Source organism: Patagioenas fasciata, chromosome 30 (genome assembly GCF_037038585.1).
Source record: "Patagioenas fasciata isolate bPatFas1 chromosome 30, bPatFas1.hap1, whole genome shotgun sequence".
NCBI lineage: Eukaryota > Metazoa > Chordata > Aves > Columbiformes > Columbidae > Patagioenas > Patagioenas fasciata.
In genome coordinates this window covers 4,552,569-4,569,078 of record NC_092549.1, presented here as the reverse complement: position 1 = coordinate 4,569,078, position 16,510 = coordinate 4,552,569, and the positions used below count along the sequence as shown (strand labels likewise).

The 16,510-nt window shown below is 51.9% G+C and overlaps 2 protein-coding genes across 2 annotated transcripts; both read left to right on the top strand.

The window, feature by feature from the left end:
• Positions 1-8,015: 8,015 nt before the first annotated feature.
• LOC136112676 (uncharacterized) lies at positions 8,016-8,685 on the top strand. The gene has a single exon (XM_065857469.2). It carries the CDS (start codon positions 8,016-8,018, stop codon positions 8,664-8,666), a length of 651 nt encoding a protein of 216 aa, XP_065713541.1. The 3' UTR covers positions 8,667-8,685.
• A 2,768-nt stretch (positions 8,686-11,453) lies between these two features.
• On the top strand, positions 11,454-12,314 carry LOC136112940 (uncharacterized). Its single transcript, XM_065857865.1, has 2 exons — positions 11,454-12,125; positions 12,231-12,314. The coding sequence occupies exons 1-2, from the start codon at positions 11,454-11,456 to the stop codon at positions 12,312-12,314; spliced, it is 756 nt and encodes a 251-aa protein (XP_065713937.1).
• The last annotated feature ends 4,196 nt before the right edge of the window (positions 12,315-16,510 follow it).

Sequence of the window (16,510 nt, the reverse complement as noted above, 5' to 3'; positions counted from 1 at the left end):
TGCTCAGTCTTGGCCTGAGCACATTTCAGCCAAAACAACTATAAGTTATTGCTGGAAAAGTCCTGTTGAGTGCCCGAACTCAGAGCATTCGTGAGATACTTGCTGGGCTCCCGAGGCGCCGGGTGAAGACACGGAGAAATGCGCTCAGGACTGAATTCCCAGTCTTGAACCTTGTGCTTGCCCACGGTGACAGAGAATCAAAGTGTTAGTGTGAAACGCTGAATGTGATCATCGTGAATACTGTTGAACACACGCTGTCCCGGTCTCACGGGCCTTGGAAATAATCCCAGAAAATTGAGTGTATGGTAACAACACAGAGAAATCTAACACTTGTGCACAGCTGCTTTGAAAGCTGCTTAATATAGGCTTCATCCAACCCTTCCATGGATGAAAATCTTAAGAAAATCCTTAACAGCACATTAAAAATAAAAAGCAGGGAGTGTGAGGACCAAGCACCCAAGCACACGGCTGAGAGAGGAGAAGCTCTTCAGTCTTAACTTCGACCACACAGCCAGAGGTAGGAAAAAAGGATTTACATTGACAAATAGCTTCCGCTGGCCCCCCAAAGTCCCTGCCAAGCGCAGAGAGGACACACGAGCGGTGACATTCCCAGTTCCAGGCGTGGTTCTGCCACTGCTTCGGCTCCTTCCTCCCCCGGGCAAATCGTTAAGTGTCTCAGGGTCATTCCTTGGGAAGTGGATGGGAATACCTTAGAGCTACCTCCGGTTCCATTAATGCAAATACATTAGAAAATGTGCGCCTGTTGTTTATGTGAACAGCTAATTACAGTGCAGAGCAAACAGAAAGAGGTAAAGATTAAATACCAGAAAACACGTGAAAGGCATCTATCGGGTGATACACAATGGAGTCAGAATGGCCGAAGAATGCCTCATTTCCAGAGGGGCGGCTCTGAAGCGTATAAAAGGCTCTGCACTGCAGCGCTCTTCATTCGCTCGTCTTGACTTCTCCTCACTCGTCCTCACCGGTCAACAGGGTAAGTCAGAGCTCACTCCTTGCCTTTTTGTTCGCGATCTACCGTACTTCTGTGTGCTTTTCCAGGAAGTCATCCAGGATTTCCTGTACTGTCTGATTTGGGACCAATTTCAAGAGAATGGTTCTGGGATCCACTTGGGTGGCTTCTCTCTGATGGACAATGCACCAAATGCACTGATGTCCCATGTATAACTGTGGAAATCTCGGGGAAAGGCTGTCATGGGATTTTGGACAGTGGGGACTTCCCCGGGGAGTTTGGGATGGACTTTGGGATAAGCATGCTTTAAACTGAATAAACACCTGGGAAATTGAGCCAGAGAAAAAGAGACTCTCTTTGTTCCTTCCAGCTTTGCCTACACCACTACCAACAACATGTCCAGCGGAGGCTGCGGATGCTGCGGTGGAAATAACAACGGCAGCAGCTACACCGTGTGCTGCTACGGCAGCCCCAAGTCCTACAAGTCGCAGTGCTGCCTGCCCTCCCAGTGCTGCCTGCCCAAGCAGTGCTGCTACCCCACGTCCTACTGCATGCCCGTGCCAACCTGCTACACCATAAGCACCAACAACAACAACAACAGCGGATGCTGCGGCTGCGGCTGCAACTGAACCCGTGCGGCGAAGGGCAGGCTGGGCCGCGCTCATCCGCTGCGGCTGCGCTGCCTGTGCTCCCGCGTCACTCGCTGTCGGATATGGACATGGATACGGCCCTGAACACCATTCCTCCTTTGCTTAGAGACTGTAGATCATCTCTCTTCTTCGTCTGCCTTTAATCACCAAATGCCTGTAATGTGCTTTGAAGTTACTGGCAACTGCTAAGTGTGACTTTCTTGTGTAAGCATTTATCCCGCTGTTAATTTTCCTCTTGGTGTGTGGGGTGTCTAACTCATCACTGTTTTGCTTCAGTCTGTCTGAAAGACAATAAAATCTGTAGTTCAACCCTGCAAAACTCCTGGTCATTGTCTGCTTGCTACCTGGTGTATCCAGAGCGCATCACCACACCTACCATGTTTTCTTCCCATTTTCTTCTGTTAACAGTATCAGGATGGTCCTGCCTAAAAGGTGCTAACTGGGGGGGTTGCCTACACGAAGAGAATGGATGCATCCCTGATGCAGCTCTGAGCTTCTGCATGGCTGTGTTCAAGCAGAACCTGAGTGTCTGACAGCTCTGTGAGCAATGTTTCTGCTCTCACTGTAAACCTGCAAAGAAATGGGAAGAAAGTAACACACAACTTGTAAAGGATGTGAATTTCTTCTGAAACGGTTCAACACAGGCACATCCCAGCTAGGAAAGACCTGTATATTTCAACCAGCTAGAAGTCTACTCTACAATCTACAGACAGTCCCTATAAATAGTTCAACATTTATGAGAAGCAGGTCTCGCCTCCGCTAAAATATCTGAGTTACCACGTATCAAGTTGAAGTGTTAGAAAAAATTGGTGAGAAGTCTCCACCGTCTCCAAGGAGTGTCTGTGCAAAAGCTGATCCAAACACGGTACCAAGTTCTGCTCCCCAGATCTCGTTCTGTGTCTCGTGCCTTTTACTGATTGCACTTCCACTCTGCTCCAGTCCCTTCTTTGCGTGAGGATCCGTAGCCCTCTCACCAGAGCCCGTTTGAGTACACAGGGTACACGAAAGGCTGGATTCCACTATTACAGGTGGGATGTGCCCACCTAGGTCATCCCTTCTTGCAGTTGCAGGATTTGCCAAGGAGAACTTTCCCTCTGGAGGTGCTGGTAAAACGTGCCCTTTGCTTCTGCACCATTAATTCTGTGTAAGTTGGTCTGTTCCCACGGGCAGCCGTGTCTATGCCTCCTCAGAGAGGACCTGATAGGAAGGGAGTGCCAGGTATGTCCTGCTCCGACTGGAGAAGCTGTGATCGCACGTGTTGCTTCTCCAGCATTTCACTCAAGGGATTCACCCCATGTCAGGAAATCCCAGAAAGGATCTGGCTGCGTTTACTGCAGGGGCGAAGTGGCAGTAAAAGGGCAATCTGCTCCCCTCGCGCTGTGAAAGCAAACCACGGCCCTACAGCCGTCCCCGGGCTGGTCGCAGCTCGTCCGGGAGCAGCTCACCCCACAGCACCCCGGGGAGCCGGGAGGACGTCGGGCAGGAGGCAGGAACTCGCCAGGCAGGCTCCAGCATCCTCTCATTAGGCAGCGCTCCTCTCGGGACAGTGTGGTGAGGCCTCTGGACGTGAGCTGCAATTTCAGGCTGCGGAAAAAATTCCTTCCAAATACTCTGTGTTCTTGTCAGCGTTCAGCCCACAGCAAAGCGCATTGGAGACGGCAGCTGGCGTTAAATGGGCGTTCATCCACCTGGCTCAGTTGCCCATGGCTTTTCCCTACCTTGACCTTCCTCCCTTTCCCTCTCCCTCCCAGAAAATGGTTCCACCTCAACAATGTCTTTACCTGCATCACTTCTGAGTCCCTGCCTCCCACTTAGCTTCATTACCCCAGTTAGGACCAGTATTCTGTGACTGTCATAGCTCTTCCACCTTTAGCCTCCTCCCACCTTCTCATCCCATGTCAGAATCCTTCATTCACCACTTCCAGCCCTCACAAAGAATCTCGCACCCCCTCTGGCTCCACATCCCCTCCCTCCCTGTTGAGGAGCCGAGCAGAGGAGGTCCTGATCAAAACCAGGGCTCCAGCACACAAGGGCAAGGGGGGCCTGCAGGAGGGACATGTTGACTCGCAATGCATCACATCTAGCTCCAGAGCCACGGTTCCTTGCACTGCCACTTGCACAGGAAGTGCTGACCCATAACTTTTTGTTTAAAATGCAAAATATACTGTACTGAGGCCAGTTCAATTCAGGGTCTTCAGAGATGTTCCTAGGAAAGAAGTCCCAACAAAGCAGAGCAGGAGCTGAAGCACCCTTATCCACCCTGTGTTAGTGACACCCGCAGCAAGCCTAAACCCCCCAGACTGAGGATTTGCAAGAGTTTAAGCAAACCAAAGGACAAAGATGACTTTGGCATCACAGAGATGCTCTTAGGGTGCGTGACGGCAAGGTGACCTTGCATGGGGTCACGTGCAGGTGACTGAGATGAGGAGCCAGAACGACTCCCAGCGCATCCCGAACACGCGGTCCTCTTGCTGCCTCCTCACGTGCGTGTCCTGTGACCGGGAACACACATACCCATTTCCATGACATTTTCTAAATGTTTGCTTCAAACACCGGTCTGATGAAATAGCTCATGACATGCCCGAAAGACACAACGCGGGGGTTTGGTGTCGGCTCTTACACTGATTCAGCAGCAGCTGCCTCTGCTGAGTAAGTCCCTTAGCATCTTGGGCCATCACTGTCTGCATTTGTTAAACAGATACAGGGATGCATTTTTTGGCTCCCTTGCAAGGCTGCACTGAGGACAAATTCATTAGTATTCATAGAAGCCCTTTGATTATCTGCAGGTTAAACAATTACGAGGCAAAACAAAGGTGGTGATCACAAATAATAAGGCAAAGAGTAAATACCAGGAGACACGTATAGCTAAAAAGTATGGGTTTGGGTTAGTAAACAGGGAAGTTGAAATGGCCAGTGGCTGTCTCACTTCCAGGAAGAAGGTGTCCAGGACTATAAAAGGTCTCCTGGCCCAGTGCACTTCATTCGCTCGTCTTCTCTCCCCTTCACCTCTCCTCACTCTTCAACAGGGTAAGTGACAACATCTAAATCTTCCTTGCTTTTCACAAAAGAAAAATTCTATGGATATCTTAAAACAGTACACAAATATAACCTTGTGTCTGGGCTGGGACTTTGGCTAAAATTGGTCTTTTATGAACTGTGTACTAGGAATTATGGGGATGAGCTCAAGCGTTAAAGGATGGAGGGGCTAAAGGAGTATCAGTAAGGCCAAGGAGAGCAAGGAGAGCAAGAACGTTTCAGGAAGGTCCAGAATGAGGACTCTGTGTGCTACGTGATTCTTGCTAAGGCATTAGAGATGCCGTGGTACAAGTAGGTGGGCATCTACATCGCAGGAAAAGGGACAGATAGAAGAGTTGCAACCAGGGTTTAGGCTCCTTTAATCTCCAAATTTAGCATAAACAGAGCTTTGAATGAATTGTGTGTTTCCAAACATCCTGTTCCAAGTCACAGACAGACTCTGTTCCTTCCAGCTTTGCCTACACCACTACCAACAACATGTCCAGCGGAGGTTGCGGATGCTGCGGTGGAAATAACAACGGCAGCAGCTACACCGTGTGCTGCTACGGCAGCCCCAAGTCCTCCAAGTCGCAGTGCTGCCTGCCCTCGCAGTGCTGCCTGCCCTCCCAGTGCTGCCTGCCCCGGCAGAGCTGCTGTCCCGTGTCCTGCTGCATGCCCGTGCCAACCTGCTACACCATAACCAGCAGCAACAACAACAACAACAGCGGATGCTGCGGCTGCGGCTGCAACTGAACCCGTGCGGCGAAGGGCAGGCTGGGCCGCGCTCATCCGCTGCGGCTGCGCTGCCTGTGCTCCCGCCCGCGTCACTCGCTGTCGGATATGGACATGGATACGGCCCTGAACACGCTTCCTCCTTTGCTTAGAGACTGTAGATCATCTCTCTTCTTCTTCGTCTGCCTTTAATCACCAAATGCCTGTAATGTGCTTTGAACTTGCTAGAGACTGCTAAGTATGATATTCCTCTGTATGCGCTCGTCTTGCTGTTAATTTTCCTCTTGGTGTGTGGGATGTTTAATGCTGTTGATTCATCATACTCCCTTTTCTTGCTTTAACCTCCAATTAGTCATGAAAGACAATAAACGTTATAACTTGTGACACTGCAAACTTCTGGTGTGTGCTCATTCATCTATCTTTTAAACTAGAGCTCTGATCTGGGACTTTTTCAGCATTTGCTTAGCTTCCGAATACGAATTTTTCAGCTAATCCTCAAGCTACCGATGCCAGCACGGCAGTGTGTGCGGCGAACGCCCTGGGTCGGGCTCCCATCCGGGGAAAACAGCGCTTGCTGGACTCAGAACGGTGTCTGAGAGATGGGAGCATCCTCTTGGCCACGCCGTTCGGAGATGATTGACTTCAAAGATACACCATCAGCAGTCGTAACATCCGTGTGGTCCTGAGGCTGGAGCCAAAGGTCTGCTTTGTTGATGGAAACGTTTCCACCGAATTTGCTAAGCTTTAAAAGAGGCTTCCTAAATGGTTTGGTGTCTTATCAATAAGATCAAATAGACCAGTAAGCACAGTCTGTATGGTTCAGAGGAGGAGTGAGGCACTAAAAAATATGGAGATATAAGTCTAGCCGGCAGGATGCAGAAGTACTATAATTCCATCTGGCATTCCATTAAAATGTGGCAAATTTAAAGATAAGAGACTCAGAAATGAAATATTCACACTTTGTGATTTGTAAAACCTCCAGGAAGGGAAGTGACGTGACTCCGAAACATCTTTCCTGACATGAAAATACCAAATTATATTCAAAAAGCAGGACCGTGGGACTGCAGGAATGAGTCATAAATCAAAAGTCCTGTTGCTCTTTAACAGATTCCAAGGTCTTTTCCGTCCTTACATGCAAGTCCCGTGGCTTCCTGCAAGGTAATTGTATTTTCCCTGAAGCTAGAGGATAAATCGCCTTGGCAGCGGCGAAGCTGTCGGGCCCAGGCACGCGCCCCGCAGCCGCACCCCCGAATTCTGCACATGCTTCTCCCGGTGATTCAAACCCAAACGCCATCGGAAAACCTCTCAGGATCTCTCGGAGAGGCTCCGCGTGAGCTCATGGAAATGCCTTCTGCACCGAGCCTGGGGCTGCTGCGGGAGATTCTTTGCCGGTACTTAAAAAATGCCTTCAGCATCCACAGAAATGCAAACTGGAGCGGTTACAGGGAAAATGAGTCAAAGCAGAAATGCCAGAAAGGTGTACGCTGCTCCTGACAAAGCCTGAAATGTTTGGTTCATGACGTGAACCTTCCCGCGTGACGTCCGCGTTACAGATCTGCAGCACATAAAGCGGCTTTCAGTGTTGTGCCCGCTCACTCAACTCGGGTGCTGCTCATTCAGAAGGGAATTAATTAATTTAAACGGGGGAATGCGCATCCCCCCACAGCCTGGCACAGGGAGTCCCTGTGTCCCGATGCGCTGGTGTGCGTAGGGGTCCTGTACTTACAGCTCACCCCTTCCCGTCATCCCTCCTACACACAGGGCAACATCCGCCCTTCCCCGTGGTCCTGATGTCACCCGTGATCCCCTCAGCACCTCTCAGCTGTCAGGCTTCTCTGTGCTCTGGAAGGCACAAAGCACCATGTCCGATATCACAGACCCTTCCTGACAAACAGGGTGCAACCTGCGGCTTCACCCGCAAAGCCAGTGGAAAACCTCCCATGTTTCCTCACAGTAGATTCCAACTTCCCACTAACAGGTCAAAAGCCAAAGATTTTCCAGATGGAAGATCAGGAAAGTAAAAATAAGAAAATCCCTATTGATCGACCACATTCCCAGTGTTGCCGTTCGCACACCGGTTGGGGACCCAGACGTGGGACTGGGCATGGGGACCCCTGCACCTGTTTGGGATTTCCCACTGCCACTAGAGGCTCCTTTTGGGCACATCACTCAGCATCCCGGTATTCCAGGTATCCTTATCCCGGGACTCCATCTGACTAACATTAGGTAACAGCGTACTTGAACATGACCTTTAGAAGAACCAATTGGATAATGGCCACTGCATATGCAAAGAGCTAAGCTGACATTGCATCAAGGGAGATGCTAATTGCAGCTGATTAATCCAACAGCAAGTGCCAGAAAAAATACACACACAGAAGTGGCACTCAGAGCTCAGCTATTAATTCCCATGGCATGCTTCACTGCCACGAGAGCTTTGCTGCATATAAAAGCTTTCAACCGCAGCGCTGTCCTCAGGACTCGGGCTTCCTGCTCATCCCATCCAACACCAGGGTGAGTTGGGCTCTCTCAGCAGTCTTGGATTCGTTTTTTCCATAGAAACAGGAAAAACAAAAACAAATGAAATACGTCAGTGGTTTTGCTCTTTTGTTTCCTTTTTGTCCCCAAGGGCTTGGACGGCTCTGCACAGGATGCAACACAGCAAAGGTGACAGCGGCCAGGACTCACGCGGCAGCGGCTCCGTCTGTGGTGAGAAGGGCTGGACGTGGCACGATTGCCCGAGTAGCTGTCACGAAAGCCCCGTGAGCAGCCCTTGCCACAACCCTGGCAGCCTGAGCCACGACAGCGAGGGGTCCTGCCAGCCCGTGCCACAGGGGTGCCAGCCCGTGCCACAAGGGTGCCAGCCCGTGCCACAGGGGTGCCAGCCCACCAGGCCGTGCCCGCCGCAGAGCTGCTGCCCATCCCAGCAGAACAAGCCCCGGCGGCGGGTGGAGGTGAGCCACGCGCAGCCCGTCTGCCCCCCACCCGTGAAAATCCGTCGCCGTCCGCTGCAGCAGTACCGGCCGGCCCACGGCGAGGAGCCGGGATGCTGCGACAAGCCGCGCAGGCGAGTGGAGCAGGAGACCTGCCCGCCCGTGACACTGCATCCCCTGCCGCTGCAGCATCGCTGCCCCTGCATCCCATGCTGCCGCGCACCCGCCCAGCACCACTGCCGCCCACCCACCCAGCACCGCTGCCGCCCACCCGCCCAGCACCGCTGCCCAGCTCCCAGGCCCCTGCATCCCAGCCAGCACCAGCAAAAGCAGATCCCTCTCCTGCCACCCTGCGTGCAGGTGAAGTGAGGATGGGCCAGCGAGGTGCTGGGGTGTCTCTCCAGCACACACCTGCACATCGCCCAGCGCAGGGGAGGCTTCGCTCCTCACCCAAGCTGCCGGGGCTCCCACCGCCACTTTCCACGCGACGCGATGCCCCCACAGCTGACTGCTCGTCGCTGCTCCTTGCACACCGGATTCAGGGTCTGCAGTCCCCTGCTTGACCCCAGCACTGATGCTTTACATCCCCAGGGTCCTCCCCTGCCAAGGAATAGGTTTCGATCATCCAAAACTCATCTTCCTCAGGGTAGACCAGATGGGTGTCCCCTCTTCCAAGAAGGTGAGCAGCCTGGGGATAAATAAGCTGGATGGAAAGAGCCTGAGCAAGGATGGACAAACAACTTCTTCCATGGGTTCAGTGGACTGTGGTTTCCAGGTTGTCCAAAGGACTGTACTGGGAAAAAAAGCACAGACTGTGACCGCAGGAGCATCAAGGGCTCCTACAATCTTATTTTCTCCCTGTGTGTTCAAGAATAAAATTCAAAAAACTTTAGTTGACACTTGGTTCTTCTCTTTTTTTACCTCACAACTATCACCAGAGTTACAATGAGTAGTTATTAAAAGTCATTAAAATTGTCACAAGGAAACCCATAGATTTTAGAACAATATCAGAGTTCACACATGAGGATTTCAGCTCCGGCTGCAGCACTTTCACCAGGCCGAGCTCCGTCTGCGGGCAGTAAAACCCGCTCCAGTGTGGTTACCCCCCCCAGGACCAGGGGCTGGACTTCGCTGTGGTCCCACCAGCAGGAGATCCAGGTACAAACAGTCTGTCCTCTAGCGTGTGCCATCGCCTTCGTTAGCCACCCAGGAACACTGCCCCGGGAGTCATCCATTATATAAATGTTAATCGGGATAATAAGCGCGTGCCCCAGCACGTGAGGTGTCTGTGCGTGCCAGGAGTGCCTTTCACTCCGCGCAGGAGGACGGAGGACGAGCCCAGCCCCCGCAGCTCCCCGTGCTGGTAACCTCCTGTTTCTTTTGCACTTTGCCAGAAAACCCTTTCACTGGGTGCACTCAAACAAACGTTGCTGTTTCTTTGTATTGCCTAAGTCCAGCCCCGGGTGGCCCCACGGCCGCTGCAGCCACCGAGGAAAATCAGAAAGGAAAATAAAAGAAATGCATTCTTCATTTCTTAATGTCTTCAGGTAGAAAACAACAACTATTTATTTTTATCTTGTCTAATTTTAATGAAATTAAAGCCTACTTACACATGAACTTTCACGTAAGAAATCCGTTGTTTTATCAGCTATTTCTCCCCGCAGCTCCCTGGGGAAGGCGGCCCCAGGCACCCGGCGGTGCCCGAGGGGCGGACCCAGCGCCGCAGACCGAGGGCCGGCTCGGCCCGCTCACCGGCGCGTGCGGCCGCTTCCAGGCCAGCTCTGGTCCGGCTCCGATTCCGGTTGGACTCGAGGATCTTGAGGGTCCAGAATCATTTCCACTGGGAGAGACCCTCAAGGTCATGGAGTCCAACCAACTCTCGCACTAAACCGTGTCCCTAGGAAACTCGTCTGCACACCTTTGAAACCCCTCCAGGGATGGTGACCCCACCGCTGCCCTGGGCAGCCTGTTCCACTGCTTCACAACCCTTTCCATGAAGAATTTTTTCCTAATATCCAATCTGAACCTCCGCTGGTGCAACTTGAGGCCCTTTCTTGTCCTCTCTCTTGCTATGAAAATGTTTCTATGATTCTGTGATTCCACCGGTTTAGTTAAACAAGGTCACTGTGGGAGATTGAGCCAAAAGCCTTTCCAAAGCTGTAGCACCACCCATCGCACCCTCCTGTCCACAGAGCCAGCCTCCTCGTCACTGAAACCCATCAGCATGATTTGCTCTTGGTGAGTCTGAGCTGGCTCTTCCCAATCACCTGTTTCTGCTTCAGGCACCTGGAAATGCTCCTCATGGGCAGCAGAATGGGAAGGCCAGGACGTTCGCACAGTGCACATCACAGCTCCTGACTCACAGGTCACCCATCAGCCGCCACTCTGTGTCTCGGTCCTCTGGAGATGGTGAATAAGTCCTTTATTACCCGCCTCACATAGCCAATGTGTGGCTTAAGCGATGTGAGTCCTTTATGTGCACCACTCAGAAACTCCATTATAATTAAGAGATGCGTATCAGGAATCATGAGTCAAGCAGAACATGCCAGGTGCTGGGAACAGCATCCAAATGGAGGAGATGTTTTGCCAACGTTCCTGCAGTGTGTTTCATTTACAAGGGGAAGCTCGGAACCATATAAAAGGCCTCTGCCCCTTTGCCTCTCGCAATCTGCTCCCTGGTCAGCGTCTGCGCTCCCTCGTGAGTCGGGTAAGACACATCCGGAGCAGCGGGGTTCATTTTTGGGTAGGGGTCTGGTTTCAGAGGGTCATGGACCTGGCAACCTTGTATGGTCCTTCAGACCATGCTCTGCACACAAAGTCTAGAGGATGGTGAGTTAAGCCAAGGAAGAAGCTCTTGGGCGACGTGGGTATGGGATTTACAGCAATGCCGCTATGTGCTGCACTGCCTTATGTTTATTTCTGGTCTTGGTGGGAAAAAAAATCAAGAGTAAGATCAAAAAGAGAGTTTGGACATAGTCTGACCGGTATTGGGCAACTGCAAGAATTTCCTTTAGATCAAGGTTTTAAAGATAAGCAAGGCTGACCTACGCATGGCTCACCAGAGCAACTTTATGGGAAACTAAATGAAAATGGAAGAGGCGGAAATGCAAGCCTGCCTGGCCATGTGTTTTTCAGGTTGTTCCCTACAACTCAAACATGATATACTCTTCTGGAAGAGAATCGTACTTCAACTTGAACTCAACCTGGTACGATCCGTCGGGGTCCTGGCTGGACACGCGGCGCACGCCCTTCCGCTACGGCTACAACACCTGCTCCTCGGGGTGTGACAGCGAAGGTGTCGAAGGCATGAGAGGGCACGACTACCGGCACTATGGCTACCGGCAGCCAGTCTGCTCCGAGAGATGCCACGGCTATGCTGCAGCCGGTTCCTGCCATGGAGGCGGGGGCTCGAGCTGTGTGAGGAGGCCCACATACAGCTACGGGTCATCGGGAGGATGCAACAGCTACGGGAGGTCTGTCTGTGCTGAGAGATGCCATGAGCCCTCAGGTTCATGCCAAGGAGGAGGTTCAAGCTGTGTCAGGAGGCCCACATACAGCTACGGGTCATCTGGGGGATGCAACAGCTATGGGAGGTCGGTCTGCGCTGAGAGATGCCACGAGCCTTCAGGCTCATGCCAAGGAGGAGGTTCAAGCTGTGTGAGGAGACCCACACAGAGCTATGGGTCATCAGGGGGATGCCAAAGCTATGGGAGGTCGGTCTGCGCTGAGACGTGTCATGGATCGGGGTACCAGGGGGGGAAACCTGGCAAACCAAGGCAGCAAGTCCCACAGTGCTGCCCAGTGCAGACCTGTCCCCCTCCAGTGCAGGTCTGTCCCCCTCCAGTGCAGACCTGTCCCCCTCCAGTGCAGGTCTGTCCCCCTCCAGTGCAGGTCTGTCACCGTCCTGTGCAGACCTGTCCCCCTCCAGTGCAGCAACATCATGTGCCCGTGACAAAGTGCATCCCGAGGCAGCAGCAAAAGCAGGTCTGCAAAGTGCCAGCCCAGAAGACAAAGTAGAAGACTTGAGGAGTAGGTATGAGGGAGGGAAACCTCTTGCTCTCGCACGTTCCACTTGATGTTTGGAATGTCCTTGTTGATCATGGATTTCCACTCCTCCTGTCATTTCGCTTGTAACGCTCTTTGAAGATGTAACCCACTGTTTCTGTGAAATATTCAGTTCTGTTCACCTCCTTATTCGCAGTAGATGTGGAGGCAATAAAAATGCATTGCTCATAATCCCTTGCATCAGTGTTTTTTACTTCATGTCTTTGAATTCCTTCTTGTGGCCAATGCTGGAGTTTGCAGCACCCCCGTTCGCCCTCGCATCGAGATTCCTGGTTGATTCAGCCTTGTGTCTTTTGATTGCTACTCCAGACAGCTTCCTTGTTGAGAAGGAACTAACAGTTTTCGTCACAGACTCTTTGTGCAACCCAGCAATCAAATACTGATATACTACTGTAAAAAATAGAACCCAAACACTTCATCAGAGAGGTAAAAATGAGAAAGTCGCTTGGCACATCGTTTCATTCACTGGCAGGGCAACAGGTATGGTTTGATGAGCATCATAAGCCTCCAAAAAAGACCCTGGGAAAACACCAGGGAGAGGACTCGGGGATGGGAAAGGCGCAGGCAGCACAGAGCAAGAGCGGATGCCGAAGCTGATGGACGAGAAATGTCCTGGTCCGTGGCCCATTAGGCCTCCAGAGATCCCAAGCATGACAGAGACAGTCCCATGGGCATCGTCCCCACCAGGGTGGATGTCTCTATCGCCGAGATACATTATAAACATGTTTGTCACCATCCAGGTGATCTGGGGTGTAATTAGTGCTTCATCATGAATAATTCATTCTTCTTTGATTTGTGAAATATCCCCAGACACGTTTTGATTTCCTCATGTATCGCTCTGTTTAAGTGATTCAGCTCCATTGGTTCATGATGAATCTCCTTGACTCTCTACATTGTTTTAATTCAAACTACGCAATTATTAATATTACAGTGGCCTCTAGAGTCCTGGCAGAGATCAGGCCCGGTGCATTCCGTAGTTAAAAGACACTTTTCTCCCCAAAGCTGAGCATTAAATCGACAGGGATTGTGTCCTCCCTGATGCACATGAGGACGGAGCACAGACGGAGGAAAGAGCTCACAATACTCTCCTCCCTGCTTTTTTCTCCAAAGTGTAATAAAGGAAACCAGGAGCAGATATTGGGAGCTGGCTTTGTGGGGATGGGATGCTCCACCACGGCCTTATTTGTTCTCTTTCGAGCCCATTACATTTTCCGGATCCCTTTGCAACCCAGCCCACTGTCCCACCTTCCCACCCGCGCTGCCGACCCGGGATCACGGCTGCTTTACATCGGGCACGTGAAGCGGGTGAATTCTTTAGGCAAAAGCAGCAAGACCATCCAGAAACCTCCCCAATCCCGCACACGAACAGCGCCAGGCGTGGTGGGCAATTAATGTTTTTATGGAGTAACAAGAGGAATGGCGATCTCAAAAGCAGGATATTGATCTGCTTGCAATACCATGAGTCAAAACAACAGCTTGAAAACTCTCCAATTAACGAAGTGCTCAGGGTGGTGAACAATCAAGTCCCTCCAGTGGGAGCTCATCGTGTTTCCGGAGGAAAAACGCTAGGCACCCTATAAAAGACCTCACAGCCAATTTCTCCTCATTCTCTCAGCGTCACATCTCCTCTTGAAGTCCTGCCGAACAGGGTAAGTCCAGCACAATGAAGCTTCTACACTTTTAATCGTCACCAGACTTGTCCTGACCCTAAGGACGACTTCTCTCGCGCTTCTTGTCTCTGCACCCATCTCAAGTCACAGTCGCTCGATGCTCTGGTTAGGTTGTCTTCTCCTTCCGTGCCTGTGCATAAATAATAGAAAGTGACTAGGAAACCTTAAAACTTACGGGTTCAGGCAGCTGAGGACAGGACGTTTCAGGACACTTCAGGCTCTGGACTCTGTTTGGCCTCCACTTCTCACTATCACTAAGCCCATTAACCTGTATCTTGTGTATTTGCTAAACGTAGAAGTGAAACGAAAGAATTGCTTGAAGGAAGAAAGCAGAGTTCTCTGCAGGTCAGGGATAGCTGTGGACAGACGTGCAGTGCCAGTTTGTCTCTCTTCTTCAATAACCTGCCTTATAATGAGAATTTGTTCTTGATATGCAATCCCATCTAACTAAACCTCTGTTCCTGCTAGCTGACATTACATTGTCTCTTGCCTTCGCACCCGCTTAAAGGTCTTTCCAGCAGGTCTGCAAAGATGTGCTCCCGCCAGGACACGGACCAGTGCCACCAGCAGGAACGACCCTCGTGCCACAGCAGTGACGGGAGCCACGGGAGCAGAGGATCCGGGTGCCACGGGAGCAGAGGATCCGGGTGCCATGGCAGCAGCGGTGGATCCGGATGCCACGGGAGCAGCGGTGGATCCGGATGCCACGGGAGCGGTGGTGGATCCGGATGCCAGGGGAGCAGCGGTGGATCCGGATGCCATGGGAACAGCGGTGGATTCGGATGCCACGGGAGCAGCGGTGGATCCGGATGCCACAGGAGTGGTGGTGGATCCAGATGCCACGGGAGCAGCGGTGGATCCGGATGCCATGGGAACAGTGGTGGATCCAGATGCCACGGGAACAGCGGTGGATCCGGATGCCACAGGAGTGGTGGTGGATCCAGATGCCACGGGAGCAGCGGTGGATCCGGATGCCATGGGAACAGTGGTGGATCCAGATGCCACGGGAACAGCGGTGGATCCGGATGCCACAGGAGTGGTGGTGGATCCAGATGCCACGGGAACAGCAGTGGATCCGGATGCCACAGGAGTGGTGGTGGATCCGGATGCCACGGGAGCAGCGGTGGATCCGGATGCCACGGGAACAGCGGTGGATCCGGATGCCATGGGAACAGCGGTGGATCCGGATGCCACGGGAGCAGCGGTGGATCCGGATGCCACGGGAGCGGTGGAGCATCCTGCCATGGAAACCCACAGGAATGCCAGCAGCAAATTTATCAAGTATCCTCAAAGATGAAGTGATTGGGACTTTATCTACATGTTGTATACGTGTGTGTCTTTGATCCTGTGCTGAATTCAGAAAGCTTTGCACGTGACCTAGCAATCTTCAAAGCAAATATCTCCATTTCCTCCCCCGGCAAGTCCTGTACCTCTGATTAGTTTATCTGTGGGTGCTAGAAATACATTGCAGATGTTCATGCTTGGCGCGGTTTTCTTTGTCGCAGTTTTTGACTGTATATGAGCAATTACAAACTGGAGTTCCTGAGTTTTGTGTTCATGAATTTTCTTTCACCTTGCATTTCGCACCACGATACAAGACACCTAATACTTGTTCAATGGCCCTGAAATTACCCTGCCCGGGCACCGGCAGCGCGGGTGGGCGCTGCCACGTCCTCCCCTGTGCACTCCAAAGCAAAAGAGAATAACAAATGATAAATGCTGGCATTTTAGGCGGCCATGCCAGGCCTCTGTGGGGCAGAGTCGTCCTGCACACCACGTCCCCACAGAGCTGGAGACCCACAACCCCTCACCGAGCCCCGGCGGGCAGTGTTGCACGAGCCCTTAGGGCCGCCATGGGCACCACCATGGGGCAGAAAAAGTACTATGGACAAAGGCACCTGTATGGGGCAGAAACCCCTTTTTTGCCTTCTGGTCCCAAGGCAGCATCTGTGGGGCAGGTATCTGCACACGCTTGCGACAGCCCCCAGCGAGCATTGCAAGATGCTCACGTTACACAATGGACGGATACATTTCTTTTTAGCTGACAATTAAAGTTAATTGTGTAACGTATTGGTCTGGTATTTCCATTCACGAAATGGATGTTGCCCTGATAAGATGAATCCTGAGTGTGTCACGATGATCAGAAGCACCTGGCGCTGCTGAAATGGGTGCAGACAGCAGCTGCCCCCCCGGGCCGCCCGCCCGCGGTGTAGGGAGCACTTGAAGAGCCCGGTTGTGTGTGGCGTTTGCCCTACGCCCCATTGCAAATCCCACTTTCAAGGCACGCTAAGGGGGCAGCTGCAAAATCCAGAGGTGCCCAGGACTGGGTGGGTGCTGCTGATCCTTAGCAAGCTCAGAGCCATGAAAACATGAGGAATTGAATAAACAGGGGGATGCTGAAAGCCAAACGTTACTTTGAGTCTTTTTTCACTGGCAGTATTTGCCATATTTCTTCTGATGCCAGAGCAAAACACAATT

Excerpts from the sequence above, each read along its gene's own strand:
- LOC136112676 (XM_065857469.2), top strand. The coding sequence starts at position 8,016 with ATGCAACACAGCAAAGGTGACAGCGGCCAGGACTCACGCGGCAGCGGC.
- LOC136112940 (XM_065857865.1), top strand. The coding sequence starts at position 11,454 with ATGATATACTCTTCTGGAAGAGAATCGTACTTCAACTTGAACTCAACC. Across the intron at positions 12,126-12,230 it reads CCTGTCCCCCTCCAGTGCAG|CAACATCATGTGCCCGTGAC; the intron begins GTCTGTCCCCCT and ends CCTCCAGTGCAG.